General features: G+C 38.0%; 1 protein-coding gene across 2 annotated transcripts in view; it reads right to left on the bottom strand.

Moving 5' to 3' along the window:
- Nucleotides 1–25,381, bottom strand: part of SERAC1 (serine active site containing 1) — an 88,734-nt gene that overhangs the window by 14,842 nt on the left and 48,511 nt on the right. For both annotated transcript variants that reach the window (XM_061207105.1, XM_061207104.1), the window contains exons 3-10: nucleotides 24,890–24,926; nucleotides 22,171–22,307; nucleotides 19,725–19,814; nucleotides 18,359–18,490; nucleotides 16,497–16,618; nucleotides 15,364–15,492; nucleotides 5,374–5,487; nucleotides 3,378–3,540 (exon numbers count right to left, since the gene is read on the bottom strand). In XM_061207105.1, coding sequence (XP_061063088.1) covers nucleotides 3,378–3,540; nucleotides 5,374–5,487; nucleotides 15,364–15,492; nucleotides 16,497–16,618; nucleotides 18,359–18,490; nucleotides 19,725–19,814; nucleotides 22,171–22,307; nucleotides 24,890–24,926 — 924 coding nt within the window. The remainder of the gene's footprint in view (nucleotides 1–3,377; nucleotides 3,541–5,373; nucleotides 5,488–15,363; nucleotides 15,493–16,496; nucleotides 16,619–18,358; nucleotides 18,491–19,724; nucleotides 19,815–22,170; nucleotides 22,308–24,889; nucleotides 24,927–25,381) is intronic.

Genomic DNA, 25,381 nt, shown 5'->3' with positions numbered 1-25,381 from the left:
GAGAGAGAGAGAATGGAATGATATTTTTTAAGTGCTAACAGAAAAAAATAACACACTGTCAACAAAGTACTCTTTATCCATGGAAAATAACCTTTCCCTGGAGAATAAAATAAAGGCAAAGTCAAGACATTTTCAGAAAATGAAAGGTGACAGAATTTGTTGCCAGCAGATCCAGGTCTTTAGGTTGAAGTGAAATGATATCAGATGCAAATTTAGATAGAAATGAAGGAAGAGCGCTGTATATTATAAACATGTAAATAAAAAGTTTTCTTATATTCTTTAAATATCACTTGACTGTTAAAACAAAAATAACAACAATATATTGTGAGGTCTATAACATGTGTGGTCTATAACATATTATGGTCTATAATTATGACAATACCACAAAGGATGGCAGAGGGTATAAACTGAATTATACTGTTGTGAGACTCTCACGTTATATACAAAATGGTATAATATGAATTTAAGATAGACTCTAAAGGAGAAAAAAAGAAACAAAAACCAGAGAGGGGACAAATTGCAAGAGCAAGACAACAGACACAACCAAACAATATCAGTAATTACATTAGAGGTAAAGAGACAAAACACTTCAATTAAAAGGGATTATCAAGCTGAACTTTTTTTAAAAGATGCAAGTATGTGCTGTCTTAGAGATGTACTTATTTTTAGTCACAGAAAAATGAAAGCAAAAGAAGGGAAAAAGACAAAAGATATGCAATGCAAACAGCAAGCATAAAAAAAAAAGCCAGTGTGGCTATTTTAATACCTGAGAAAGCAGACTTGAAGAAAAGGAGTATTACCAGTGATAGAGACAATACTTAATAATAAAAAAAGAACAATTCACCAGGAAGAAAAATCTGATAGAACTAAAGGGAGAAACAAATTCACAATCACAGTTGAAGAATTTAACACGTCTCAGTAATTCATAAAACTAGACAAAACTCGGTAAAGATCTGGAGAAGATTTGAATAATACGATCAACCAACTTGGTTTAACTGTTATGTATAAAACACTTCATCCAACAACTACAGAATATTCCTTCGTTTCAAGTGCACATAGAACATTCACCAAGATAGACCATAAAATGGGCCATCAAATAAGTGTCAAATTTCCAAAAACTAAAATCTTACAGGGTGTGTTCTTTGAATGCATGGAATATTAAACTAGAAATCAAAGACATACGATATCTAGAAAGCCGTAAGTTACGCAGCACACTTTTAAGTAACCCATGAGACAAAGAAGAAATCATAAGGGAAATTAGAAAATATTTCAAACTGAATAATGATGAAAATACAATATATCCAAAATTTGAGGGATGCATCTAAAGCAGGTTAGAGGAAATTTACAGCTCTAAATACTTATATTAGAAAATAACTGTAGGGCTTCCCTGGTGGCGCAGTGGTTGAGAGTCTGCCTGCCAATGCAGGGGACATGGGTTCGAGCCCTGGTCTGGGAAGATTCCACATGCCGCGGAGCAACTAGGCCCGTGAGCCACAACTACTGAGCCTGCGCGTCTGGAGCCTGTGCTCCGCAACAAGAGAGGCCACGATAGTGAGAGGCCCGCGCACCGCGATGAAGAGTGGCCCCCACTTGCCGCAACTAGAGAAAGCCCTCCCACAGAAACAAAGATCCAACACAGCCATAAATAAATAAATAAATAAATTTAAAAATGGTCCACATCAAAAAAAAAAAAAACCTTTAAAGAGGCGATGGGTCTAAACCCCTTCTAAATCCCTTCTCCTCAAATATGAGCTAGCCTTAGTGACTAACTTTTAATCAATAAATTATGGCAAAACCTACTTCCAGTGCTTGATTATAAAAGGCAAAAGAGCTTATACCTGTCTCTCTCTTGGAACATTTGCCCTTGGAACCCAGTCATCAGGCTTTAAGGAAGCCCAAGGCGAGTGTTGAAAGAAGCCAATGCCCCCAGCCCCGGCTGAGCTCCCAGCTGAGAACCAGTACCAATTTGCAAGCCATGTGCGCAAGCAATCTTCAAAATGTATCCTCCATCTCACAGCTGAGCTGCCCAGCTGATGCTGCATATAGCACATAAAGGCCCTCCCTACTGAATCTTGCCCCACTTTCAGATTCATGAACAAAATATATGACTACTGTTTTAACCAGTGAGTTTTAGGGTGGTCTGTTACACAGCAATAGATTAACTGAAACAAGAAAAAAGGTTAAAATCAAGTGATCGAAGTTTCTACCTTAATAATCTATAAAAAAAGAGGAACATTAAACCAATACAGTATGTGGTCCTTTATAGAAAAGTCTGCTGATCCCCGAATCAGATTTCAGCAAGTTAAAAACTTCCGCTGATCAAGACACTCTTAAATGTAAATTCAAAAAAAACCAAAAAACAGAGAGCGATACAAGAAAAAAATGTAAATTCATCGTTTCTAATAAATATTGTTGAACATATACATGTATATGTGCATATAGGTATGTATATTTATTTGTGTATATGTGTACATATATTTGTATATATCACCCTGCTTTTTCCACTGAGCCCAGAAGCAAAGACACCCCAGGAGCAATAAGCACATCTAGACAGTACCCAGATCTTGGTCTCTAAAAATCATTCTCTACTAAAAGGAAATAGGATTCTTTGAAGAAATGAGCCTAGAACATCTTGTTAAACTGGAAAGTAAGGAATGCCTCCCAAAATGATGTGGGCATATCAAAGGACACAGGAGCCAGTTTGCCGGGCTCCTACTAACCAAAGCTGAGACAACCTGGCATCAAATTATTAAGTACAGTAGTAAGTTGTAAACTATTAAAAAACAGGAAACCATGTGCCCATACTGATAGGGAGGGAGGGAGAGAGAAGGAAAGGAGGGAGGAGAGGGAAGAAAGGAAGGAAAGAGAGAAGGAAGGAGTGAGAGGGAAGAGCTCTTGCTTACAGTAGAATGCCAAATGCTGAAAAGTAAACGAGGAAGGGATGCTGCAGCTGGAAAATCGTCATTGTGCAACCATCATGATAAAGACTGGATCAGGCAGGAATTTTCATCTAAAGTACTCCCCACAGGTGGTTTATTAGTTGCAAGGGGGAAAATCAATTATACAGTGGACTTCTTTTTAGTCTTACTATGCCTCTTGGTTAACCAGATCATATAAAAGATAATATAAACAATTAGATGGTCATCATGGCAAAAACTGCTCTCCTGTGACTGTCCACACACTGATTATCTTAGGTGTGGACTATCCACGTCTCAAGCAATTCCTTGCCCTTCTAAAATGACATGCTCTAAGGACCCAAAACTAACCCTAAGCAAAGTCTTAAGCCTATTGAAAAATTAGCATAGCATGAATGAGGAGTGGAGGTGGGAGAAGAACAAAGGACTGGATCCAAAATACTCAGTATGTAAAGTTGTTACCTGAGCGAACTATAGTAGAATGAAGGTGTTCATTCAAAGCCATATTTCCAAGGATACGCATTATATTTCTCTGTACGTTAGGACAGTCCTTGTGAAGTTGGTACAGCTTCTGCAGTAGTTGTAAGCCTCCATTTGCTTCAATTTTATCACAATGTGTGGGTATCTAGCACAATAAATTAATGAAAGCTCACTTTATGTTGCACAAATTCACTAACCAGGTGACACAACATGCTGGTGGGCAGCCAGGTGGCTCCTGCTCAAGGAAGAGACCCAGAGAGACCCCCCAAAACTCTCAGCTCAGCTCAAATAAATAAGCAAACCCCTATCTGTGTGGGAAGTGCTTTAAAATCACTGAAAAATTAAGGCCACTAGGACTTGTGACATTTTTATTCTTAAAGTTATTCTGCTTAGTTCTTGGTTGGATGTAACCACAATGTCGTTATTACAGAATTGGTTCAATTTATACTGATACTTTGATTGGCTTGAAACTACCTTAAAAGGTTCTCTACCCTTGAGAAATGTGCCACCTGATAACAGGAAATAATCCCCCTGTGTAAGTGGCAGATTTTGCTTCTGCCTACAAGAACTCCCAGATAGAGATAAGCAACATCTGTGGCCCTACACACTACCCCACACAAGCCCACAGCTATGGGGCTCTCCTAAAATTCAAGAGTTGGAATTTTTTTTTAAAAGAGGAAGATCAAGTAAAAATTAAAAAGAAAGAAAGAGGGATGTGAATTTTTAATGGAGAAAAGATAAAAGAAAGCCAAAGGAAATACATACATTAAGGTAAGGTGACATAACTGACCAACAAGCCATTACAGTCTGCCAAGGTCACCAGCACAGGCTTGCCTCTCCCCAGCACTTAGTTTTATCACTTATGTGATATCATGTCATGTATATGCAATGATTTTCACTCTCTAAATTTTTATTAAATTTTACCACATTTTACATGCATTTTAAAAGTATGCCTTTTAGACATATATCAAGTGAGATATGTAATATGTTGAGAAGTTTCTGGAAAGGTAACTATTACATTCCATGCACTGGACATTCTACTGCAGATGCACCTATTGTTTCAGAAATCAGTCATAAGTCACAAAAAATCAAGCTTACTTTCCCACATTCCCTTTTTAGTGTGTTACCACACTAATGACTCTGCTTTGTGCTCGATTCCTAATTCCACCCGTGGGAACTGAGGTGACCAGAAAGCACCATGCTTTTGTGCCATGTCTAATGGTTCCCAATTAAACTGGAGCGTTTAGAACCTCTAGGATGGTGTTTCTCATGATGTGGGATCAACCAACTACATCGGCCTCACCAGGGATGCCTGTTACAAATGCAAACTCCTGGACTCCACCTCACATCTACTAAATTACAATTGCTAGAGGTGAGCAGGAATGTGCATTTTTAACATGCTTCCTGGATGATTTTTATGCACTAATGTTTGAGCACCACAAAGTTTGTTGCTTTTTTCTTTTTAAAATCAAACTATGATCATGTTAGAAAAGTTGTCATAATGCCAAAAAAATTTTTAAATCATTGACATATGTATGCTATGGTTAAAAATCAAGACTACGGTCAAGTAAATACTTTTTCCAAGTATTTACTTTTTTTCTATCTTAACACATCTTTCACAGATATTTCACTGGAAATTAACTCCCTGGTAATATTATTTGTAAAAATTATCTGAGAAAGGTAATGCAAGACAGCATAACACAAAGGTAAATGCCATATTTAGACAACAGGTTGCTTTATGTGCAATCAAGATTAAATCCATTTTTAGAAATACTTAGCAAAAGTGAAATTCATGTATTGGTGCTAAATCATGATTATCAATTCTGACAATTGAGAAAAAAGCAGAACTTTAAAAACAAGCGAAAAGCTTTTTTTTCTTTTATAAAAAATGAGAATTATTTCCCTTGAATGAACCAACATGTATAATTTTTTCAATGTGATCATAAAAAGTAAACCATATTTTGAAAATGTAAATTACCTCAGAATGTTTTACTAAAGCTTCCAAACAGAACATTTCCACTGTAGCGGAAGGAACTTCTCCAAAACTTTCAGCATAAGGAAGTCCATTTCCTCCAAAACACCATAAACCACCCTGAAAGTGAGATAATTAAAATTCTTAGTGAAAAAAGTGTCTAATATTTTCTGTTTGACAAAAAAAAAAATCTCTGTACTATATACAGTATTAGAAAGAACTAATATGTAAGACTCAAAATATTCTGGAAACTTACAGGGAACTTTCATTATGCAAACTGTTGCTAGACTAGAAAACATATGGAATTATTCTTAGAAGAGAGCAATCTTTGAGATTTTCTCAATTCTTTCCTCTGTGTCCTCTTATCTGAAAGTACGGAGACTAACACATAAATCTTTACCCAGTAAGAAAAGCCCAGAGCTGAACAAATAATGTTCTAGTGTCAGATTATGCCCGTTGAGTCTACTTAAAAATCTATCAATCAAAATAAGAGAAAAGGCATTACTGGAAAAATTTAGAATAAAGACAATGATAACAGTGATCAGAGAGCTTTTAATTAAAAAAAAAAAGGGAATTCCCTGGCGGTCCAGTGGTTAGGACTTGGCGCTTTTGCTGCCATGGCTTGGGTCCAGTCCCTGGTCGGGTTCAGTCCCTGGCCGCGTGGCGCGGCCAGAAAAACAAGAGAGAGAGCTTTTAATTCTTCTTAAATTGAAATTCAAGTTCACATGGAAGAATAAACAGAAGAGGTAGGAAAATTATGAAACAGAAGAGTGGTGGGGACTAGTCTTAATAGATATTAAAACATATTTTAAGAATAAATGGGGAAAAGAAAATTTCAGCTATTACCACAGATCAATAACATGCAATAATCTCCTACAAATCAGTGAGAAAATACCAACAAGGCTATGGAAAAATGAGCAACAGTGATAAACAGTTCTTAGGAAAAGAAATATAATGCCTCTAAAATAGATAAGAAAGGATATTTTACATCTATCAGACAGGTGGGGAAATAGACATTCTCATTACCCTGCTGCTGGTAATATCAACAGGCTACTTCTATAGAGGACAATTTAGCGACAGCTGTCAAAATTACAAGTGCCCATGCCCTTCAACAATTTATCCTACAGGACACTCACACACTGGCAAAGTGATACAAGTACAAGTTTGTTCATTGCAGCTTTGTTTGTAAGAACAAAAGATTGAAGCTCCCTAATGTCCTTCAATAGGGGGTTGGTTAAATAAAGGATGGTACAATTATACAATGGAATGCTATGTGAGTCTCTTCATATATTGATATACATCAGTCTCTAAGATAAACCCTTAGGTGAGAAAAAGAAGGAGCAGAAGAGTGTGTACCATATGCTACCATTTGTGTAAAAAAGTGTGTTAACTACATGTGTATATTGGGGTGGGGAGATACAAGGAAGATTTATTACTGTATCTTCTTTTGAAGTGCTTTGTATTTGAACTAGGGGTCATAATTGTGTGCACACAGACCACCTGCTGGCAAAAGAGGACAACTACAAGGTACTGTCTTTCAAAAATGTATATATAAAGCCCAGTGTTTCCTGTAGGAAATACAGTCCATAAGTTTCTGCATTCTGAGTTAATTTATAGGGTTCATGGTTCAGTAAACCTAGTAAATGTTCAAAATGTTTGGCCACTCTATAATTCTTATTCATGCTGTCTTCTCTGATACAATAATCTTTTTTTTCTGAGTTTAAACATGCTTGGATCTCAAAGATTCATGCTATTTAAATGGAGGATTGGGGGCTTCCCTGGTGGTGCAGTGGTTAAGAATCTGCCTGCCAATGCAGGGGACACGGGTTCGAGCCCTGGTCCAGGAAGATCCCACATGCCGCGGAGCAACTAAGCCCGTGTGCCACAAGTACTGAGCCTGCGCTCTAGAGCCCACGAGCCACAGCTACTGAAACCTGCACGCCTAGATCCTGTGCTCCTCAATAAAAGAAGCCACCGCACCGCCACGAAGAGTAGCCCCCGCTCGCCGCAACTAGAGAAAGCCCGCGTGCAGCAACAAAAACAAAGACCCAACGCAGCCATAAATAAATAAATAAATAAAATTTAAAAAAATAAAATAAAATAAATGGAGGCTTGGGAAGGACTAACTCACTGACAGTCCTTGCCTCCTGCAGCAGAGACGAGGGTAGAGGGTGGGCTGGTGGGCTTCGGGGGGTGGGAAATGTTTCTTAAAAACCAACCACCACAACCTGCCTCCCCCAAACCCCTCTCCTCACATCACACCTTCAACTCATCTGACCTCTTTCCAACCTAAATGTTCCAAGGAAGAGAAAAACGATCCAGGATTTTCATTTTTCTTGATCATTTTTAAAGTGGGATATAAGAGTGCAGTTCCAATTTTATCCTTGTTGGCACAGCTTTAAGTTATTTATGAACTGGCAAATTGTGTGGCAGTAAGAAGCATAAGCAAAAAGGAATAAATAAAATGTATAAATTCATAGTGTGGTCATACAAAGTATTTTCTAACTCCTAACACAAAAGTAAATATACATGGGTACTGCTTCTTTATCACTGGATTAAGATATACTGAAAAACAATTTCTTAAGGATCCAAGAAATCCATAGGAAGAGATGGAGAGAGTGACAATGTTAAAAACAATAATAATGGGTAAGGCATAAAAATTAAAAGGAGACAATAATAATAAAAGCATAAAAGGAAATGTCAACTAATCAAGTTAGTAAAAGAACTTATATCCATATTATATATTAATTATAGGTGTATAACAAAGCTTTTTACGTATCATTTTCTTATTATGATACTCAGAGACACAACATTACTATGAGTTAACATGGTATTTTTCAAATGCATTTCAACAGGTTTATACCAGCCAAATAATTTAATACATAATAGGTATTTTCTTACCATATAATCTACCTTCCAATTAAACATAACCCTTAGAGCTATCTCTATTTTTTCTTTGTCATACAAAAATGCTTTGATTCACAACAGAAATATGCCAGTTGTTATTTAAGTATATATAAGTTTGTGTACAGCTGGCTCTTTTAGCAATGTCATGATTCATCCATTCATTATTCAATAAATATCTATTGCGAGCATGTTGTGTCTGAGGTACTGTACTTGGTACTGGGGAGATTATAAGAGAAATCAGAAGAAGAAAGAGAAAAACAGAAGAGGAAAACAGAAATAAGCAAGCAAATAAATATATAAAATAATTACAGAATGGGAAAAGTGTTATGAAGGGCAATAAATGCAATAAACATTTGAGATAAAGAGGAAGGAGTTGACAAGCAGAGATCTGAAGGACGAGAAGGAGGCAGCCATGTGACAAGCTGGTGGCAAAGCAGTCCAGGCAGAGGGAACGCAAGTAGATACACAATGAGCAAGTTTAAGGAATGGAAAGAAAGGGCCAGTGTGGCTGGAGCACAGTGTGCATGAGAGAGGGAGGGGCGGGGAGGGTCAGAAAGGTGGTAAAGAAACAGAGTCAGGCAAGCTGACGCTGAGGCCTGCTAAGAGATGCAACGTCTGAAAATAATTATCTATTCTCCTACAAACACTTAGAAATGAGCTGGGTTTGCTTTGTCTCTGTTACTTACACTTGATGAGCAGATTTACCCATAACCAAAGTCGGAAGGAGGGAAGGTACAGGGAGTTCGCAGATGACAATGATGGGTTCATCCCAACAGAAGGAATCCTTGATCTGCGCAGCTGTACATCATGAGGAACTTGCAGGACCTTGGAAGCCTGTCCATCCCTCTGAAAGCAAGCTGCATAGTCTCCTGTTTTGTGTAAGCATCTCTGTAGGTTTCCAAATCCTCTGGCATTAAAGAAATCTCCCATCCTTAAACCCCATCTATTGGCATCTTCCTCTCAATCACAACCCATTGCTATACTTATGCAGATGGATGTTAGAAGTGTCTTGATGCAAGGACTTCAGACCTTAATGGCTTAGCTGATTTCAGAGAGACTTTGGGAAATTACAAGGGAAGATGATAATACTAGAAATGCAAGCTTTTAGCTGGATTGTCCTTAGCCAAGACCACAAAAGCTTTATGATGGGAAATCATTTCAATGCACCATACCCACTGTTCTCTTGACTCCAGGCAGTTTGCCACATTAGATCAAAAAGAAATCACAATCTAAAATGTCTAAACTTCTGCATCCCTGGTTGCATCCTTAGGCTCTAGGTCACATTCACCTGAGGTCCTCTAACAGATGTTGAAACTGGAGACAAGCTGACTGATGGGGAGTGTCCAGATGGTAACAAAAACCAAAACAAGACTGAAACCCGGATCCTGACATCAAAGAAGGAGCGATCTTGATAGTAATATCTGGAATAGTAGAAGACCAAGGACCACCCCGGCCTGTCCCTCGGCCTCCCACCAGAACTGCAGTCAACAAATTCCCAGGCAGATCTTGGAGAGCTACCAAGGCTTTAGATGTGGGAGTAGGTGACAGATGTGGGAGAAGTGCTTTCACTCTCACTGACCCAGTTCTCCCAATGAACAGAAAGAATAAAAGGAGGGAAAGCAAATCATTGCCAGGGTGGGTGGGGAGCAGGGAGGACGGGGAATTTTGATACTGCTTCTAGTTGTGGTTGTGGGTCCCTTTGTTTTAATATGTGTGAGAGCTAATCTCTGTGTTTCTTCATAAAAAGTTAAAACCTTAGAGCTCTGCAACTTGTGCAAACTAACTGGGTGTAAATGACGTTCATTCTAAAGCATGAGTTTGTAACCCAGGTCATCCTTAAGGGTCTGGGTAGATAGAATTCAGGGGAGAGAGGATGTAAGCTTGGCTGGGAAAAAATTACATCTTTATTTTCCTAACACTTAACTAAAATTTTTCATTGTATTCAATTATAAACATAGACAATAAACCACAGTAACAGCAGCAGTCTGTGTGACTCTCAACAACAGAAAGCGCAGCTATTTCCCCACCACGTATCACTTGCTGCAGCTACCTGAAAAGAACGTTATGCTCATCGTTCCTTTGCACGCCAACTGCACCTTCTCACACTGGTGACCTAAAATCGACACTGCGTCTAACTCTCAAAAGGTTCAGGGTGGAAACAGCAAATGTGTGTAGACAGACATATAAAAATATATCTATAGAAAGAGGGAGAGTAAATGGGGAATGATAAAACAAATGGGATAAAATATGAATCACTGGCAAATCTAGTGAAATGTATGGTTGTTGCAATTCTTTAAGTTTGAAATTGAAGTACATATATTAATTATGTTACAAATTTTTTATTTTGATAACAGTATTTCAATATAATTGGTTTCCCATGTAATGCTATGAACTGTATTTTATGCATCTAGAAATGAGTTCATAGACTTTACCAAATCACCAAAGGGATGCACCTTTGGGTGTACAGAGGTTAAGAAGCCCTGCTCTAAACCCAATCATAACTGTAGGCTATCTGCTAAAGCCCAGAGGAAGCTCTTCACGTGAGCAGTTTTGTACAGAAGCAGCTCTCTCCACTCGAAGGGAGCCTGGGGATTATCACGGGACAGGTCTGTCATAAACTGATCAGATCACTAAAAACCAGATGGATGCTCCTCCCACTCCTTCATCCCCAACTTACAGGCATATAAAAAAATCCGGAGCCTGACTAAACTGGGGAGGGGGTGGGGAAATAAGAGGAACTACGATGGAGCTGCTTACTGATCTGACGAGATGGGACCTCAGAACTGAAATTAAATATTTATTTCAATATTAAACTAACTAAAGATGTGCTCCTTCTTTAAACTGCAGGCTGAGGCCATGACTTCTGGGCAGAAAAGAAGTGGCATAGCGTATTCAACCACTCTCCTCTTCACTTAGCAAAAGGTAAGGAAACACTGTAGAAGGTGACAGAACACTATAAAAGGCAGAGGGATGGTAACTGAATAGTAATGAGCAGAACATCTTCTGTGCTGAAAATGAGGAACATCAGGCCAGGTACCAGGGGCTATGGCACGGGAGCGAGGAGAGAAGTGAGTGACGGCAGTGGGAGAGGGCAGTGGGTGGGATGCCTTGCAGGAGCAGCTGACGCTCGTTGTAGGGCAGGAGAATCCAGAAGAGCCAGGGACATCTTACTCTCAGAAGACAAAGGTGCTCTCACAGCCACCCTGGGGATGGAATTTAAAAGGATAATGAGGTCAGCCTAAGGAACAGGTTCTGGTGGCCAGGCAGTGGCGCTCTGAGCATCAAAAGGAAAACAACGACTACACTTCACTGGAGCGACTCCAAGACATGGTCGAAAGGAGAAATTATAAAAAGTATACTAGAGAAGTCATATCTACTGATATGTCCCTAATTTCTCATAAAAACAGAGGTGAGGAAAAGACTAATCATTCTGTTGACTGAAGAAAATGAACAACATGAGAGTTGTGAGTTGAGTTTTATTTGGGGCAAAATGAGGACTATAGCCCAGGGAGACAGCGTCTCAGACAGCTCGGAGGAACTGCTCCAAAGAGGTCAGGGGGAAAGGTCAGTATTATGTATGATTTTAGAGAAGGGGGGACGTGCTGTCAAGCACACATTTTGGCAGAGGCTTGCTGCTCGTCACGAGGAGCAGTTGTCACCACTAACGATTTCAGTGCTTTTCTAGATATGAGGAGATGCAAGAACTTGGGCTCATAAAATCTTCTCCTGAAAGTGTCTAACTACCTGAAGGCCTGTCCTGCCAGTTTTTCCCAGAGCACCGATCACCTCATTCCCAATCTCCGCCCTGAACTCCTTTCAGGGTGTGTTGATGGTCAGTGGCTGCAGTGGCCAGTGACTTAATCCTTGTAGAGGCAGATTGCAAGTGCCAATTTTTAGTTGGCAATTCAATTGGTAAAAGAATATAAAATACTATGATTTGTTTTACTGATAAAATACTTTCTCCTCACTGAGTTGATTAGTTATTATAGTAATAGTGATTATAATTTGTTTTGATTTCTCTTAGAGATGTAAGAGATATTTTACGAAGACAAAAGTCTTGCTGAAATGATACCACAAGAATAATGGCATTCAGTAATCGCCCTCGGGCGGGCTGGGGTTGGAGTCTGTTTAGGATGCTACGCCTAGGACGCTGCTCTGATTCACTCAGAAGCCCTCTGCTATGTGTGGGTAGTTGTCTGCCGGGTATTCACATCTCGTCAACGGAAGTAAGAGGTGGGGAGAGAACACCAACACCTCCATCAGAAGGGGCGCCTTTTCCCATCTGAAGGCAGCCTTATTCCAAAGGAGTGGAGCTTCCCGTGGAGCACTCTGAGCTCTGAGGACACTGCAGACACTGTGCCCTCCTCACCTAATGCACGGTTTCCTTCAGTTTTCAGACTCCTTGCCACCAAACAAACTTTACACTCTGTAACTGTGCCTAGTGGCACCTTCCCGTCAATCTTCTCACCACCCCCAGGGGCAGGCACACCAGTAAACAAGGGCCAGTCCATGCCTGGATCACAAAAAGTAAAGGGCTCAGATTTAACATGTAATGAGAAGCCATTTGGAGGGCTTCAAGCAGGAGTATGACTGGATCTAACTTGTGTTTTTAAAAACATCCCTCTGGCTGCTGTGAGGACACAGAACTGGAGAGATAAATTGGAGGCTAGAGGTTGATGTGGTGTCTGTAGCTCACAGAGGTGATGGAGACACGATAAGGAAGCTTTCTGGATCCAGCAAGATGGTGAACTTGGCTTCCAGTTGTGGACAAAGAACGTAGCCTGCCATTACAGAAAACAAACAATGGCGCCCGCCATCAAGCCTTCAGCCACGGCAGCACCCCCACCCGCCGTGTGCCTGAGGGGAATTCAGGACGGAGGGAAACGTGAAACATTATGTGCTCAATACTGGCCCTAGGTAGTTAGGATACATACCTAAGGAATAATTTCACAGAGCCCAGACTCTTGCATCTTCCCCTACATAAAATCATTAACTTGAGATGTCTGTTCTTTGTGATTAGCAGTCATCTATGATGTTCAACTACGTGGCTTTTTTTTCCAACAAAAACTCAATATTTCTGGCTCTTCCCCTACCTCTTTGGAGCAGTTCCTCAGAGTTATATGAGACACTGTTTCCTGGGCTACAGTCCTAAGTAAGGTCCCCCGAATAAAACTTAACTCACAACTTTAGGTTGTGTGTTTTTCTTTAGTTGACAAGGTGAACACCTCCCATGACAAACATGTTTAATAATATATAACAAAAGCTATTTTAAAACAAAGTCAAGCTCGGGGACTTCCCTGGTGATCCAGTGGTAAAGAATCCGCCTGACAATGCAGGGGACGCAGGTTCGATCCCTGGTCAGGGAACTAAGATCCCACATGCTGCGGTGCAGCTAAGCCCGCGTGCCACAACTACTGAGCTCGTGTGCCTCAGCTAGAGCCCACATGCCACAAACTACAGAGCCCATGCGCCCTGGAGCCTGCATGCCACAACTAGAGAAGAGAAAACCCGCACGCCACGACTAGAGAAGAAGCCCATGCACCTCAATGAGAGATCCTGCATGCCTCAATGAAGATCCTGCATGCCGCAACTAAGACCCGATGCAGCCAAAAATAAATAAACAATAAATAAATCTTTAAAAAAATAAAATAAAATATAACAAAGTCAACCTCTAAAGAAAATAAAAATAAATAAAGGGAAACCCTTGGGTGCTAGAATTGAAAACAGAACATTCAGCAGAAGCGATAAGCACGTAGCTGATGATGTAAAATTCCCGCAGGCACCTCAGGATGGGCTTTTAACACTTGTTCAGTGCAGAAGGTGTGCTTTTGAGTCTCACGTTCTATGGGAGCTAGATGTGAGATCCCTATATAAAGGCAGAACCTTGGAAAGACTGCCTCCTTGTCTATAAGAGAGTCTAGAAAAACTCTGTCCAGCAGCCCATGAAAGCAAGAAGCCTGTTTCTGCTTGGGGCTTTGAGTGAGAAATCACAATCCTAAGACTCTGCCATCCATAGATATATCTGAATTTATACTACCTATGTGCTACAGAAATTCCAAACTAAGGAATCAATATAAAAAACTAGTCCCTAACAGTGAACTCCTAGGGTATCCAAAAGAAGCGAACACAAAAACTGCTCTGTAGAGATAAATTTAGAATTTGAGGTGCTTGGGACTCCCATAGAAAACAATCAATCTGGCTAAAGATAAGCTCACGGTAAAAATGATTAACACATGTTAATCTACAATATAACATAAGGGGGAGTCTGTGCCACCACAAACAGGAATTAACCCCCAATAAACTGAAATAATAAAAGACTGTGAAAGAGACTCTAAAATTATTTTTAAGTGAAAGGAAGAAGAGAAAGCAAGATGAAAGAACAGGACACTACGAAGAAGAGATGATGGTGGCCAGGAGTAAGTGGCTACAGTGAAGGTGGTGAGACAAAGGGATTCAAGGTATACTTGAAGGAACAGCTCACAGTAACTGCTGATTAGGTGAACCTGGAAGAAAGGAATCAAGAATTCCTAGGCTTTAGCTTAAGCAACTATGTGGGTGCTCTGCCCTCTACCGAAATGAAAAAGACTAGAGGAGGAAGAGCTTTGCAGAGGGTGGGTGGGTTTGGCATGTAAAGTTGGGATGCCTATTACACATCCAAGTAGAGATGTCAAGAAGGAGGTTGAATATTCAAATCTAGAGCTTAGATGAGAACACAGGGCTAGAGATATTGAATTTAGGCATCACCAACATAGAGGTAATATTTTAAAGCCTTGCCAATTACTATTCATTCTTCAAGATGCGACTTCAGAGTACTTCCTATGAAGCCTTTTTAAAATGGTCTTTTAAACCGAGTGATGGGCTCTTGGAGTAACCTGTATCTCTCTTACACACTCTGTGACTTTGTTTATTTACCTGTCTCCCCATTATCCTGAACACCTAGCCCATTGTGTGGCACACAACCAGGAATCAGTATGTTTATTCAGTTCATGGATGAATGACTATTCTGAAGTTCTAAGTGCGAGCCCCTGGCACAATATCTTGGAAAAGTGGGCACTCGAAAATATTTACTGAATGAATAAATGAGCTAACCTTCTGAGCAGCTAGACTTTGACTGCTTTCACTCAGAGCCAAAGATGTAAAATACTGGATACACTCATCTAGGTCTGTTTGAGGTAAAGAAGCCAGCAACTGTCTGAGCTCTTCTTCAATGGAAGAATCCTGAAATAAAGGAAAAGAAATTCTTCATAATTAAACTCAACAATTGAGTATAACAAAAAGTACCCAACGAATCAAAGCCAAAACAAAACAGGAGAGGTAAATCAGTGCTTTTAGTCTTGAAAACAGTCACCACCCTGGTAAGCAGAGAATCATTTAATTTTGAATTCTATAATTTCATGTCTGCTAACTCAATCTGAAAGACCTATTGCAAAGCATAGCTCAAGATTTTCACCTCATAGGCTACTTCACATCTTGACTCAAAATCAATTATTACATTCTTTCTAACTAAAGCTGGCTTTTTAATATGCAGAACTTGTTCCTATCTGATTTTTTTCTAATAACTAATATCTAGAATAATTTGCTTTTCTATTTTTCAAAGACGGATTGCAAGTTTTCAGATTTTCATTTTCTAGAAAAGTCTGAGAAAAGTGCTCAAGGAACATGCTCTAATATCTATATTAGTAGTTAACAGTTAATATCCATGTATATTAGTACATTAATATCTATATGTAGTAGTTCTCCAGACACTGTTTTGCACCCCAGGAAATATTCAGCAATATCTGAGACATTTTTGGTTGTTACAACTCGGGGGTGCTACTGTCATCCAATGAGTAGATGCCAGGGATGCTGCTACAGTGTACAGAACAGCTTCCAACAACAAAGAATTATTTGGCCCAAAATGTCAGTAGTGTTGAGGTTGAGAAAAACTGTTCTATAGCAACCTTAGAACAAAGGACCAATTTATGGATGCTGATATGCTAAGAAGCCACCCTCTGGTGTATAGAGACTCCCAACTCCACATAGGGGAAAATAATTTAGGAGAAACAGCACCTGCTGTGGAATCAAGAAATCTTGGAATGGAAACTACAATTGCAGGTTTACACCCTAGTTTACCTGCTTGTGACAAGTAGCCAACAAACTGCTTTTTGAATGGTTATTTTGCACCCAAAGTGAAGATGATATATTAAACATTTTTTACTCACTGGATTATTTTATTTACTTACTTCTTTTAAAGATGGTAAAGGAGGTGGGCGGAGAAAAAAGCGAAGATCACTATCTTTGCTTCGTGCCAGACCAATAAGAGTTCTCAGATCACAGGCTTGAGCAATTATCCTATACTGGTAATCTATTGTAAAAGTATATTGCAAGCACCCAAATTAGCTTATGGTTGTTTCAAAGGTTAAATGACCAACTTAACTTTTAAACTACAAGTTTGTAATTCAAAATTTCCCAAGTTTTTTTTAACTGCAACTGCATTTACAATACCAGTAAGCTAAATATCCAACATTTCCATGACTGATCTCATAATTCTCAACATATATCTAGATATATCACAATCAAACTAACCTTTTTGAAAAAAATAAACCTCAAACGTGGAAACTGATAGGTCAGAACCAATTTAACTTGTCCTTAAAAAAAAAAATTCCATCATCCAAAAGCTATTTTGATCACTACTCAAAAAAGGTGAGTTCCGTTTAAATCTGTCGTCCCCTGGTACCTATATGGTGCTTTGGCATTCCATGAAGCCCATGAATAATCTGAGGTTCCAGACAGTAGTACTTTGTTTTAGCCTTCATGATTTCACCATTCTATTCTTTATGTATTGCTATAGACTGCATGTTTGTGTCCCTCCCAAATTCATGTGTTGAAACCTAATCCCCAATGTCACGGTATTTGGAGGTAGCACCTTTGTGAGGTGATTAGGTCAAGATGGTGGAGCCCTCATGACTGGGATTAGTGCTCTTATAGAAGAGACCCCAGAGAGCTCCCTCAATCCTCACCAGACACAGAATCTGCCGGCACCCTGATCTTATATTTCCCAGCTTCCAGAAAACCGTGAGAAATAAATTTCTGTTGCTTATCAGCTACCCGGTCTAAGGTATTTTGTTATAGCATCCCAAATGGACTAAGGACATGTATCAAAAAAAAAAACTGCAGCCACTGAAGGAGACATTTTTTAATAATAGCACTATATAACTTGGGTGAGTTCTTCAGAATCAAGTAGGGGACTTTTAAAAAATCTACATGCCAGGGCTCCAACTTTGATTTTTCTGATACAGTAGAAGTCTGAAATGGAGTCCTGGAAGGCAGATTTTGAAACAGATTTTTATTCTAAGTCTCCACTCGCTTAAATAAGCTTATTTTTACATTACAAATTATTATAAATTATTATAGCCACCACTCAATCAAACTAATTAACTTGTATGAAGACAGAGATCTTATTCTGAGACTAAATTTTTCTTTGAAAACATTATTCTTTTTTGTTTACCCATTTTTACAAGATGACTCTACTAACAAAGCATACTTTAGTCCCTGTACTCAGAGCAGATCTGATCTCTTGCTCATGTACTTTTACTGCAGAACTTGCGATTTTAAATACAACTAAATATTTAAAATCTTCCTTAAAAAACAAATATACACATGCAAATTAGGCACATTTGACCAAGTATTAGTATTAAAGCCAAACAGACTGTCAAAGTGAATGCAAATATAACTTTGATGCAGCCAGCAATTAAAATATATTTTATTAAATAGGAACCAAAAAAAACACAGACACATTAGGCCATAACTATCAGAATCAAGAGTTTCTCCAATCAAGTAAAAGTTCATTCTGGTAGAAAGTTATACAAATATATCTACCTCAGTTTTGAGGGTGTTCTTACCAAACACAATACGACTACCAGGCCAGCAGGTTTTACACTTTCTCTATCACTGGAGTTTCTTTTAAATTTTTTTGAAAATATTTTTTACATATATTAATATTTCCTGAATTATTTTCCTTCCTTTATATCTCCTTCCCTTCTCTTTTACATCAGAAATCAAGAGCTAGCTGATGGTGTGCCATGTGTTCAGATGGTTTCATTACCATGCCAGTGATGGGTCTCTGACATTTCCTGCACAGCCTGCAGTCGTGCTGCTCTGTCATCGGACTTACTCTTCCTCAGGAGCAGCCACACAGCACATTCGTGATCTTCTACGTCAATTGTACTAAAGGTGTCTTTGTTAAAAAAAAAAAAAGACAATGTGAATAGTTAAAACAACATTTTCATCCTCACATTTAAGACAGTAATTTATAAATATTTGAAATCTATAATAGGAAAGTTATATCCATCTCCAGGTGTTGATAATGACTGATAGGTTTGTTCTCAGTTCTGTCATATTATTTTATTTGTTACATATATTATGTATGTGCTTTTGTTTTATATATTATGTTGCTTTCACTATAAGATCTTTTTTTTGGGCTCCTTTTCCCTAAAAAACTTTTTATTATGAGAAATATCAAGCATATGGGATAGATTAAAAGAATAATACATTGACATCCACATGCTTACCACAACTAGATTTAATAAATGTTATTATTTTGCCATATTTGCTTAATCTATATGGATGTGTGTGTATTTTTTTTTTTTTTTTGCCATGCTGCACGGCTTCTGGGATCTTAGTTCCCCAACCAGAGATCGAACTCGGGCCCTCAGCAGTGAAAGTGTGAAGTCCTAACCACTGGACTGCCAGGGAATTCTCCAGGATGTGTGTGTATTTTTTTCTGAACTATGTGAAAGAAAGGTGCAGAAATAATGACATTCCACCCTTTCATAGTTCAACATGCATCTCCTAAGAATAAGCCTGCATTCTCCTATATAATCACAATGCCATTTTAACACCCGAGAATACTAACAAAAATCTTCCAAATCATCTAAAATTCAGTCCAACTCCATATTCAAATTTTTCCAATTGTCCTCAAAATATCTTTAGAGTTGGTTTTTTAAAAAACAGGATTTGATTAAGTCTCTTTAGTATCTTAATTCTAGAAAGTTTTCCCACCTTTTCTTTTTCATGATGCCAACTTTTTAAAGAGATCAGGTCAGCTCTTTTGTAGCTAGCTTCACAATGCAGATTTGCCTGATTGTGAAATCTACATTTTTGATGCAATATTCTCATTATGAGAAAGCATGGGAGTGATTTTCTAACAAATTTTAAATTTTGAAATATTCATCAAGAGAGTCTCAATATTTACTTACAACTATCTAACAACAATGCATCCATAAAGATAGAAGGAAGAAAACAGTCCAAGGCATCAAGCCCTTAAATATAGCCCAAGAGAATAATGTTCCTCAATTTTCCATAGCTATAATAAATGTTAGTATAATAAATGGGGAAAAAAATCTCAGGTTGATCATCGAATGACTTTCAGATTACTGATAAGGAGTCTCAGTTAAATATGTGACACTTACCAGCAAATGGACCCTGTAATATCCTGGCTGATGTTGCCAATACTTTTCTTACTGCTTTGTGAAGCTCTTTTCTTGCCTGGTAGGTGATTCCTAAAATGATTACAAATTTAAATAAAACCAAGTAGGTATTCTTAATGCTATGCTCCAATACTTCAAAGAAAAAAATGTATAAACTAAACCCCAATTTTTTCAAAAAGAAAATATAAAACAGCATCTTTCTCTTTTTACTATCACTATTTAAAGCAACTAAAACCATTAGGGGAACACAGAACTCTAGATCCCCAAAAGAACCACTGCTTTCCTAGTCAGGGAAAAAGTAAAATCAAAACAAAAGCAAAAACACTAACTAAAACTAACAAAAATCCTCATATACAACATGGGATTAACTACATTCAGGAAAATGTCACTTAAAAATACCACTCTCAAAGTGAAATTTAGAGATACCTTACTAATGAGATTAAGCTCTACTATATAGGTAAATTATATGCTATAAAAATTATCTGTGTAATTGAAATTGTAACACACGATAAAGGCACGTTGAAATAAGGAAAGTGAAGTAACAATAAACACAAACAGGAGAGAGTGGTGATACAAATAGCTGTAGACAGGGGAGCAGAAGAGCCTGCCCACTCAGGGAATGTAAAGTGCTCACAGGCACGGTCATTCTGGCTGACACTGTAGAACAGGCAGCTGTAAATCTAGTGTGATGACTCACCAAGCTACCCATATCCTGATGAAAAGATACTCCTCTGCCCTAAAATTTCATGTTCACCAAGCAATCGTCTGATTACCAATTGGGTTTCCATGTGACCAAAATATGGAGAAGGGGAGTGTTCTGACTAGTAAAGACAGGTTTTCCAGCCTTAACGACAGATTTTTTCCCTCTGTAAATAAGTTGGTGTTCATACTTGTGAATCCATCTCATGAGTTTAGTGTGCATGAATAAATGCCTTAGAGCAAAAATACCTCTGAGCTCAGTGACAAAATCATGTTTTTATGCTTGCTAAACTGAGGACCGGCCTCCGAACTGACAGTCTTCATGAAGGTGAGGAACTCCAAGTTTAGACTAAAAAAGCTGGCTAGTCTTTAACTGACTTAGTTATAGGAGAGCTGAAAATTTGGGTTAAATATGAAAGTCCAAAATTTGATCTTCAATTAATTCTTTAGGAACTTGGTTCTCATAGGGTTTGGTGATTTGTAGAGTTAGCTGAACCTATTTTATTAATATTGTGCTTTAAATACTCATTTTTTATTTTTTATAGTTTTTTTCTTCCAGTTTTCCTGAAATACAATTGACATACAGCTCTGTATAACTATAAGGTAAACAGCATAATGATTTGACTTACAAACATCATGAAATGATTACCACAACAAGTTTAGTGAACATCTATCATCTCATATGGATACAAAATCAAAGAAAAAGAAAAAAAATGTTTTCCTTGTAATAAGAACTTCTTAGGATTCACTCCCTTAACAACTTTCATATATAACATACAGCAGTGTTAATTACATTTACATTTATATTTATTAATGTTATACATGACATCCCTAGTACTTATTTACCTTATAACTGCAAGTTTGTACATTTTGACCACCTTCTTCCAATTCCCCTTCCCCCACATGCCCCACCTCTTGTAACCACAAACCCGATCTCTGTTTCTATGAGTTTGTTTGTTTTTGAAGTATAATGACCTACAACACTGTGTTAGCTCCTGGTATACAACACAGTGATTCCATATTTCTATACATTTCAAAACGATCACCACGCTCAGTCCAGTTATTATGTTACCATACAAAGGTATTGCATAATTATGGACCACATTCCCCATACTTCATACCCATAACTCATTTATTTTGTAAACAGAAGTCTGTACCTCTTAATCGCCCTCACCTATTTCTCTCCTCCCCTCACCCCCATCCCTCTGGCAACCACCTGTTTGTTCTCTGTAGAAACGATTCTGTTTCTGTTTTGTTTATTCATGTTTATTCATGTTTTATTTTTAGATTCCACATATAAGTGAAATAATACAGCATTTGTCTTTCTCTGACTTATTTCACTTAGCATAATATCCTCTGGGTTTATCCATGTTGCTGCAAATGGCAAGGTTTCATTCCTTTTTATGGCTGAGTAATATTCCATTGTATATATGTACCACATCCTCTTTATCCATTCATCTACTGATGGGCACTTAGGTTGCTTTCATATCTTGACTATTGTAAATAATGCTGCGGTGAATAGAGGGGTGCATAATCTTTTAGAATTTTCTTTGGATAAATACCCAGGAGTGGCATTGCTGGTTCTATTGTAGTTCTATTTTTAATTTTTTAAGGAATCTCAATACTGTTTTCCATAGTGTTTGTACCAACTTATATTCCTACTCATTTTTAAATTCAATAAGTAGCTTCCATTTTTCACAAAAATGGGATTACTTTACCATAAACTTACCGTGATTTTCTCTTTTATCTAAAGAAACTGTGTGCACATATATATATGACTTCATTTTTTCTCTTTCTACCACTTGAGTATCTAATGTCAAAGACTTCTTCAAGGCCAGAACTTCATATGTAATAAATAAAGAACCTCTTAAAAAGAAACAAAAAATTCACCATAAATATATGATCTAAATATAACACAGGAGCCACTCTTTTTTATTAAGCTTTTTGTAAAACTTTTTCTTTCTTTTTTATTGGGAAATATAACGTATATACAGTAATGTGCATATAACATACATTATACATATATATGTATAAATGTATACACACATTTCAGCTTACAAATAATAATAAATAGCTGCAATACCATACCCAGGCAAAAAAAAAAACAAAATATTAACAGTACCCAGAAGCCCACAGCGCATCCCTCTCTGATCCTGACCCACTCTCTCATCTCTATAGCTAACTATTATTCTGGGTCTTATTATAGTAATATCCTTGCTATTCTTTATAGTTCACCACCTAAACATGAACCTTTAAACAACGGGGCTTAGTTTTGTCTGTCTGTGAACTTCACAGGAATGGAATCACACTGTATGTATTCTTTAGTTCACCTTCTGTTTGTGAGATGCATCCATGTTGTTACATGTATCTGGAGTTCATGCATTTATATTTTCACATGGTATGTGATTCATCCATTGTATAGCTATACTACAACTTATTTATTCGTTCTACCACAGACGGGCAATTTAGGGAATTTCTATTGATAGTTTGAGTCTATTACAAATAATACTGTTACACATTGTATACATCTACACTGTATGCATGTGTATATGTTCCTCTAGGATACATATCTAGAAGTAAAATTACAGACTTTCTGAAAGTGTATATATTGTTCAACTTTACTAGATAATGCCAAACTGTTTTTTTTTAAAGATTAGCCAATTTGTACTCCTTATCACCAGCATATGAAAATTTCTCCTCTCCTAAGAGTTATACCTAAAATCAAATATTAAAAGTGAAATACAGGGGATGCAGTGGTGTCGCAGTGGTTAAGAATCTGTCTGCCAACGCAGGGCACACGGGTTCGAACCCTGGTCTGGGAAGATCCCACATACTGCGGGGCAAGTAAGCCCGTGCACCACAACTACTGAGCCTGTGCTCTAGAGCCCGCGAGCCACAGCTACTGAAGGCCGTGTGCCTAGAGCCCGTGCTCCACAACAGGAGAAGTCACCGCAATAAGAAGCCCCACGCACGGCAAGGAAGAGTAGCCCCCGCTCGCCGCAACTAGAGAAAGCCCGCGTGCAGCAAAGAAGACCCAACGCAGCCAAAAATAAATATATAAATTTATTTTTTTTAAAAAGTGAAATACAGGGAATTCCTGTATTACTGCAGTGTAATTCCGTGCAGTGGTTAGGACTCCGCACTTTCACTGCCGAGGGCCCGGGTTCAACCCTGTTTGGGGAATTAAAATCCTGTTAGCTGCACGATGCAGCCAAAAAAAAAAAAAAAGAAAACTGGAAAGAAAAAAAAAAGTGAAATACAATGTTGTGTATCCTAAAATGAAGGATTTTTCCCCTAATCAGATTGACCTACACTAAATCCAGACACAAAGGCTGCACTCTGTCTGGATTCACAACTTAGAAACAACAGTTTTATGAAGTCTTTTTCTGAGCTTCCCACCCTAAAGCAAAAGCAAGTAAGACAGAAAGGCCAGACACTGGCCAGTACCAGAAGAATAGAGAGAAAGCTCTCAAGAATCATCACCTCTCCTGGGGAATCTATCTGAGCAGCCAAAAAGAACAAATCTATTCAGTATTTTTATCATGCTTTCCATGAAAGACAAAATTCTTTACCAGAAATTGTGATTAATTTTCACTATATTCCTGAATATAACTGTGATATAAACAAAGAAATTGCATTATAGAAAAGAATATACATTTATCTTTTGCCTGGAATGAGTCAAAGGAAAAAATCATCTAAATATGTTTTGTCTTACAATGTCATGGAGAAATGTATGTATTTGGATAAAATGCCAACTATATCTCCTTTATCATTTTAGCATCTAAGAGTTGATTTTATATTTATACTAATGAAAAAGAATATTATTAACAAAAACACTAGAACAGTATTAGACATAAACTTTACATATATATCCCCCGCCACCCCCCCCAAAAAAAGGAAAGAAAAGAGAATGAAAAAATAACGATTTTGGGGAAGACAGTCACTCCATTCATTAAGCAGGTGCCTCTGAAACAGCCTGAGACGAGAGTGTCAATCTATTGGTTTTCTCAGTCAACCTCAACTTCCTTTCATAAGAGCTTTATGGTGACCTAAAGGGTGTTCAAAAGTAATTCCGACTGTAGTTGATTTTTACCTTCTTCACCCTCTTTATAACCTAACACAAGATGTGATTTTAGGTGTGTGAAAGCTAATTAGTGAGTGCCTGCTCTGTACATGCCAAGTGATTCCCTCAGAGAAACAGTGCCAGGTGGGTAGAATCCCCATCGTACACCTCGATCCAAGAGAAAACACTCCTCAGGAGTTAGAGTAACTGGATCAAGACAACACTGAAGTGGTAGAACCAGTGATTAACCAGTGATGAATCCACATGTTTACAGATTCCAAAATCTATACCCTTTCACTGCCCCATGCTACCTGTAAATCACTTCCACTGAGATTTCAAACAGTAGTATCATAAAGCCAGTTAATATTTTACAGTTGACACTTACCCTAAAATAAGTGATCCAGTAAACTTTATTATATTTCCTTCAAAAAGAAAGGGGAAAAAAAAGTCAATGTGATGAATATCAATTGGAAAAACTGATATTTTTCCATTAATATAATCATTTACTATCAACACATGGCTTCCTATTCCCAGATACCAAAAATGAACCAATAAGCCCTGAGTCCAAAATATAATCTATATTTCATACTAATTCTCCCCTTCCTCCACCTCTTCTTACTCTGCCATCCTCCACACTAAATCAGTAAGAAACCCTCGTTTTGCTGCACTACTGATACTGCCAGGCCTAAAGTGCTTTCACTGAATGCAATGTCCAGGCAGCTAACTGTCCTGATTTTTTTTAGTTCACAACCAGTTAAATAAAGGAATGGGAAGAATTCTCCATATCACTACCTAAGACTATATTAAGGAATTATGTTTGTGAAGTGGGACACAAAATGATTCTTCCCAAAGAAATTATGTTATAATTGGTGGTTAA

Source organism: Eubalaena glacialis, chromosome 12 (assembly GCF_028564815.1).
Source record: "Eubalaena glacialis isolate mEubGla1 chromosome 12, mEubGla1.1.hap2.+ XY, whole genome shotgun sequence".
In the NCBI taxonomy this organism is placed as follows: domain Eukaryota; kingdom Metazoa; phylum Chordata; class Mammalia; order Artiodactyla; family Balaenidae; genus Eubalaena; species Eubalaena glacialis.
Note: the sequence above shows the minus strand (reverse complement) of the source record. Positions and strands in the feature narration are given on the sequence as shown.